At 43.6% G+C, this 6,713-nt stretch overlaps 1 protein-coding gene across 1 annotated transcript; it reads left to right on the top strand.

Moving 5' to 3' along the window:
* LOC149943331 (uncharacterized) lies at window positions 1-2,741 on the top strand. Its single transcript, XM_090175211.1, has 4 exons — window positions 1-826; window positions 888-1,259; window positions 1,326-1,880; window positions 1,974-2,741. Exons 1-4 carry the CDS (start codon window positions 96-98, stop codon window positions 2,689-2,691), a joined length of 2,376 nt encoding a protein of 791 aa, XP_090031337.1. The 5' UTR covers window positions 1-95; the 3' UTR covers window positions 2,692-2,741.
* Window positions 2,742-6,713: the final 3,972 nt, after the last annotated feature.

Here is a 6,713-nt window from a genome sequence, read left to right as displayed (position 1 = left end):
TCGAATATTTAAGAACACTGGCTCGGATAAGAAGAGTGACCGCGCTGGGACATAATGCGAGTAATTATGATACGCAACTCCTATTACAAGTTATAATGGAGAGTGCCGACTCGTTTGAGCCCGATCCGATAATAAATGGAACTCGCATCTTGCAACTGAAACTACACAATTTAACTCTATCGGATTCGTATAATTATATACCCATTCCTCTGTCGAAATTCGCGGATACGTTCGAGCTGGGTCGCGAATATACGAAAGATTTTTTCCCTCATTTTCTATTCAACGTAGTTGATAATAATTTTGACATTTACAAACCCGAACAAACAAACTACGTCTCGGAGAACTCGCTGCCCCCCTTGGAAGCTTACGGGGCCCAATATTTCACGGCGAAAGACCGCGAAAGTTTTAACAAATGGTACGCTCTCGAATCCGAAAAGAGTTCGGGATTTAATTACCTCGAAACGTTAAAACTCTATTGTTCTAGAGATACCCACATATTAGCTAAGGGTTGTTTAAAGTTTATGAAACTATTTCAAGACTTGTGCGAAGTTAATCCGTTTAGCGTGGGCGTGACTATCGCGTCAGTGTGTAGTTACGTGCTAAGGAAAAAATTTTTGGAGCCAGAAACGATTGGCATAATACCGGCTAATTTGTATCGGTTATCCGAGCCTCAATCCACCGAGGCTTTAGAATGGCTGGCTTGGGAAGCGCATGTCCGGAATGTTACCATCGTATCAACGCTGAATGGTCGAGAACCGCGTGCTGGAAAAATTAAAATTGATGGTCTAATCGGTGAGAAAAACGCTCTACAATATCAGGGCTGTTGGTAAGTATTATTTTAAAAAGTTCGAAGAGACAAAATATAAACAGGTTTTTTTTCATTAAAGGTATCACGGTTGTAGGACTTGCTTCGGGGACTCTGTAAATAGGAACCAGCCATTATACGCTAACGCGAGCGATACCCTTAATACACGATTTTCCAACACGATGCGGACAACCAATAAACTTAAAGAAATGGGTTATACCGTCATTCAACAATGGGGGTGCGATTGGATTTTGGAAAAACAACAAAATCCAGCCATAAATGAATTTTTAAAAAATTCTAATTTTTCGGAAACTTTAACTGAACGTTTAGACCCGCGAGCCGCTTTTTTCGGGGGCAGAGTATCAGCCTTACGAACGTACTGTAACGTTGAAGGGACCGACGATAAAATATTCTACGTGGACATTTGCAGCCTGTACCCTTTTATAAACAAACGGTATTATATCGAAAAATATATATATATAACGAAAACAAATATTTAAGTGTGTTTTCCTTTTTATAGTGGCAAAGTCCCCGTTGGTCATCCGACAATTCTGCTCGGTAGCGATATTCCAGCCATTGACGATTTTGAGGGATTATTGTTATGTAACGTGCTCCCGCCAACCAATTTATTCCATCCTATTCTTCCGTATCGGACCGTTAACAAAAAGTTAACGTTTACCCTATGCCGGACGTGTGCCGATTTACGGTATCAGGGTGACTGCGAGCATTCTGACGACGAAAGAATGCTTAAAGGCGTTTGGGTAATCGACGAATTAAGATGGGCGGTAAATCGCGGATACAAAATTACAAAAAAAATTGAGGCCTGGTCATACACGGTGACGCAATACGATCCTGCAACGGACAGTGGAGGGATTTTTCGAGATTACGTTGACTGTTTCCTAAAAACCAAGGTGGAGGCGAGCGGCTGGCCGTCAGATTGTCAGACCCCCGAAGCCCAGGCTGAATACATTGCGGCTTTCGAACGTCATGAAGGGGTCAAATTGGACCCTACCAAAGTCTCCAAAAACGAAGGTCTTCGAGCCATCTCGAAATTAATGCTGAATTCCATGTGGGGGTCTGTATGGATTTTATTACCCCCCCCCCCCCCCCATTGGGGTTATAAATCATATTAGGTAGCGTGATAGATATTAAAACTTTTTTTTTCCAGAAAACTCGGTCAGCGATCCATTGTGACCAAAACTGAAATCGTTCGCGAACCCAAAGTGTTCTTTGAACTGCTATCAAATCCGGAAATCAACGTAAAATCGGTTTTGACAGTCAACGATACGACTCTTCTAGTGAAATCAGCCCCCATCAAGGAAGCGGAAATCCCTCTAAAACATACAAATTGCGTGATTGCCGCTTATACAACCTGTCAAGCGAGATTAGTTTTATTAAAATATCTTGAAATAGTCGGAGAGAACGCGTTATATTTGGACACTGACGCCCTCCAGTACGTCTCGAAACAACCCCTTATAACTACGGGCCATTATTTGGGCGATATGGTCAGCGAGTTATCCGGTTATGGAAAGAATTCGTTTATTTACGAAGCCGCGTATGGCGGGCCAAAAAATTACTCGTTTTGGGTGAAAAATCCGGATACGGGCGAAAAATTTAACGTTACGAAAGTGAAAGGATTTCGAATTAATGTCGGTAATCAGCATATCATTAACGGCGAAAATTTAAAAACTATGCTAGGAGTGACTGACGAAGAAACTGAAATACCGGCGGCGTTTGCCGTGCCTCTGCCCAAACAAATCCGTCGACTTCCGGATCATACGCTCGTTAGCGTCGACTTGGAAAAAGCGTATCGGCCCGTAATGGATAAAGTTCGGGTTTTATCGAATTACCGAACAGTTCCATTCGGATATAAAATACGCGCTTAAAAAAAACCTTCGCTCTTATGCGGGCGAGCCGCGGGTCGAGAGGCGCCGGTCTCCGCGGGTCGCCGTCTCGGCGTTCGAGAGAGAGAGAGAGAGGCGCGCGCGCGTTCTCTCTCTCGATCCGCTATCCGCGCGCGTCGGTGGTCACGAGGGGGGTGTGTCTCTAGCCCGCCGGCCGCTTTCCACGTGGTAGGGGGGTGTGTCACGGGAAAACGTGTTTTGTTATTGTCAAAAATAAAAAATATTATATATAAAAACAAAATGTCCATTTTATTTCATTCTGGTTTCAGCTACGCGGTGATAATGTACCCTTTTTATCACAGTTGTAACATCATACTTTGCGGGCCTAGCCAAAGTGGTAAGACATATTTCGTAGAAAAACTGATTAAACATTTAAAACAAATGTTTGAACCTCAAATTGAAGAAATCCACTGGTTTTACGGCGAGGATCAGCCAGGATACGATAAACTTAAAAAATATAACGTTATATTTCATAAGGGTTTACCCGATCCTGACTTATTTGACGGCTCGAAACGGATACTGGCCGTTTTAGACGATTTAATGGGGGCGGGTCAAAAAGGAGAAGTTGCCCAGTTGTTCACCAAAGTCTCGCATCATCGTAATGTTAGCTTTATCTACATAAGTCAAAATTTATTTCATCAGGGTCGCGGGTGTCGCGAAATTTCCCTCAATGCGCACTACATACTTTTAACGAAAAATGTACGGGACAAAACACAGATTAATTGCTTGGCGCGCCAAATGGCCCCTGATAATTCCAACTTTGTTATCGAAGCGATTTCTGACGCGACTAAGGAACCAAACTCTTACGTATTGATCGACCTTCAGAAAGATTGCCCCGACTCACATCGGATCAGAACTAATATTTTCCCAGGCGAGCAAGTCTCGGTATACATTCCGAAATAATACTTTTCCGAGGGGTGGTTAGTTACCACACACCCCCCCAGCGAGTCGAATTCATTCGATGTACAATGTCTCGACGAGTCAGGTCGCAAAAACATCTGCTCGAATCGATCGGCAAATTAAAGGGCGTTAAGAGACGTAATATTTTAATTAACGCCAATAAAGAGTTGATCGAAGCAATATCTGATTGCGTGTATAATACTCTTATCGGGAATATACGTCTAACCACGCGGCAAAAACTACGATTAAAAATACACCGTAAAACGTTACGCAAAATTGCCCAGAAAAAATTGGGCTGGCAAACTAAAAAACGAATATTATTAAATCAAAAAGGTGCCGGATTTTTCTCGTTTCTTCTGCCTATTGTGTCGTCGCTCGTGGGAGCCCTAACAGGTTGAACATAAAAAATGTTAAGGTACTCGAAAAAAATGACTTTAGCGCCGATTACGCCACCCCATCAACAACTCAAACCGGATATTGACACGGAAATGGCGGATATTTTAAAAAGCGAAGCGCTCGATGACAGGACCAAGTGGAAGATATACGAAGAGATGCTACTAAAAAAGCACGCTCGAAATAAACCGATTGAAAATAACGATACGCCCAGTTACGATACATTAGTCAATCTGTTCCCGCTAGGATACAGAGCGAGCGCCCGAGCTATATTTAATCATTTGATTTCGGACAGCGGTCGACTGCGGTGGGACAGCCAGGGGCAGATTTTATTAGACGGTGAAATACAAACGGATTCTGATATTGTTGATTTAGTATATTATCTAATAAGTCCCCACGCGCCGAGACCCCAGAGTTGGTCAAAATTTAATAACCTGGTGGGTAAACTACGGAAAATCACCCCTCAAGCCTTCCCCACCACCACCCCATTACCGTCTACTTCGTTCCTAACAGCTTCCGCCCCCCCGGGCCCCCATCTTTCGCTCGCCTCCTCCAAACGAAAGAAAACTTTGCCGTCAGCGGTCGGGCCCAATTCTTTCGCGACACCTCGACAGTCACCGAAACTTTGGTCGCCTACTATTAAGAACCGTTTACGTAAAAAAAAAACGCCGAGTGCCAAAATTTTGAAATGGGAGAGTTACCGATAAACGTAACGACTAGACTTGAAAAAATATATTTCGATTCTCGTAATCCAGCTAGCTACGGGGGTGTTGAAAAATTATACGATTCTGTCAAAGAGCTCGGAATATCTCGGGAGAATGTTGAAACGTTTTTGCAAACTCACGACGCCTATACGTTACATAGACCCGTTATTCGAAAATTCCAAAGACGAAAGATTCGTGTAGGTAACAGACTAGACCTCTATCAGACTGATTTGGCAGATATGCGCTCTTTAGCGAGCGACAATTCCGGATACACATTTATTCTTACTTGTATAGATTGCTTTTCGAGAGTGGCATTTGCCGTCCCCCTAAAACGTAAGACCGGCGCTGAGGTTGCCCGCGCCCTGAAAATAATTTTTAAAGAGCGGGGCAAGCCCCGCGCTATACAGTTCGACCGTGGGTTGGAGTACGTTAATTCGACTGTTTTAAAACTCCTAAAAGAGGAGGGCATTAGACATTACCATTCCGAAAATAGCGACGTTAAAGCCGCGATGGTAGAGCGTTTTAATAGGACCCTGAAACAGCGCATGTATCGTTTTTTTACTCATAAAAACACGCGACGCTATCTCGACGAGCTGCCCAATTTAATTCATTCGTATAACGCCAGTTATCATACGACAATTAAAATGGCTCCCTTCGATGTAAACGACAAAAATATTCTTCAAGTTTATCGAAATATTTACAAACCAGGGCAGTCCCAGCCAGCCGCTCTCAAGCCCCGAAAATGCCGTATCAAAGTCGGCGATTACGTAAGGATTACCCGAACTGCCAGACCGTTTTTAAAAGGATACAGCGATCAAAATTGGAGCGCCGAAATATTTAAAGTTATTTTCAAGAATACTAAAAGACCTCTTCAATTTAAGCTCGTTGATTTGGCTGACGAACCCATCACGGGATATTTTTATTTCAAAGAAATTCAACGAGTTATAAAACCGGAAGAATATACAATTGACAAAGTATTAAAGAAGCGACGCTCAAAGGGTAAAGTCGAATATTTCGTTTCTTGGTTAGGGTATCCGGCTACATTCAATTCTTGGGTTTCTGCTAAAGATGTCCGAAGCCTTTTACCTAACGATACCCAGTAATTCAAATCTCGAGATATTTCCGAATAATACGGTAGCCTGTTTCACGATAAAATTACCCGAACCTATCGAATTAAAGGGGGGGTGGGAAGTTGCGTTGGTGGAAATATTGTATCCCTTTTCGTTTTACAACGTGTTGCCCTATGACAATTACGTCTATTTCCGAGTTAATCCCGCCCAACATGGGGGACAGGCTGACCCTAAAATGGTCGGGACGATGCGAGAAATCCCTCCGGGGCATTACTTGAGTATAGACCATTTACTTAAAGTAGTAAACGACACCGCGCTATGCACCGCCGCTAATGTGTGTCTTACCCACGATCCGCTGAACGGACACGTGGCGCTGGTTGGAAAAAATATTACCCCCTATGGCGTATTTATGAGTGACGGACTGAGCAACACGCTAGGATTTGAAAGAACTAAAACTATCGCGGGCAGAAGCGAGAACCCGGCTCGCTTAAATTTCCACATTCCGCCCCAAATCTTCGTTTATTCCGATATCGTCGCTGATCAAGTGGTGGGCTCGTCGCTCGTCAAATTGTTAAGAATAATAGCGGTTGACGAATCAGCCCGATTTGGTACTCATATCGAGAAAACATACATTTCGCCGCATTACGTGCCCATTGAGAAGAAATACTTTGATACTATCCAAATAGATCTACGCGATGTTTATGGGAAACCAGCTCCTTTTGAGTTTGGCAATCTAACAGTAAAACTTCATTTGCGTCCAAGATGCCCTTAAGACACGTTCTTGAAAAAAGACGCTGCGTAGCGTGCCCGTACGCTCAATATTATGCCACTCAGGCGGGTGGCGCTATTCCCGACGTATACGTGGGATCGCCGTATCAGCGGGGGCACGGGCAATTCGGAAGCGGGTTTGGGAGTTTCTTCTCCGGCTTGTACAAGC

This window comes from Leiobunum rupestre, chromosome 5 (genome assembly GCF_980474605.1).
Source record: "Leiobunum rupestre chromosome 5, qqLeiRupe1.1.hap1, whole genome shotgun sequence".
NCBI lineage: Eukaryota > Metazoa > Arthropoda > Arachnida > Opiliones > Sclerosomatidae > Leiobunum > Leiobunum rupestre.
The sequence above is the reverse complement of the archived record's forward strand: the minus strand, read 5'-3'. Positions and strand labels throughout refer to the sequence as shown.

Bases quoted from the DNA above. Each gene is read 5' to 3' on its own strand.
- LOC149943331 (XM_090175211.1), top strand. From the start codon at position 96: ATGGAGAGTGCCGACTCGTTTGAGCCCGATCCGATAATAAATGGAACT. The intron at 827-887 runs GTAAGTATTATT...TTTTCATTAAAG, and splicing joins CTACAATATCAGGGCTGTTG to GTATCACGGTTGTAGGACTT. The intron at 1,260-1,325 runs GTATTATATCGA...TCCTTTTTATAG, and splicing joins TACCCTTTTATAAACAAACG to TGGCAAAGTCCCCGTTGGTC.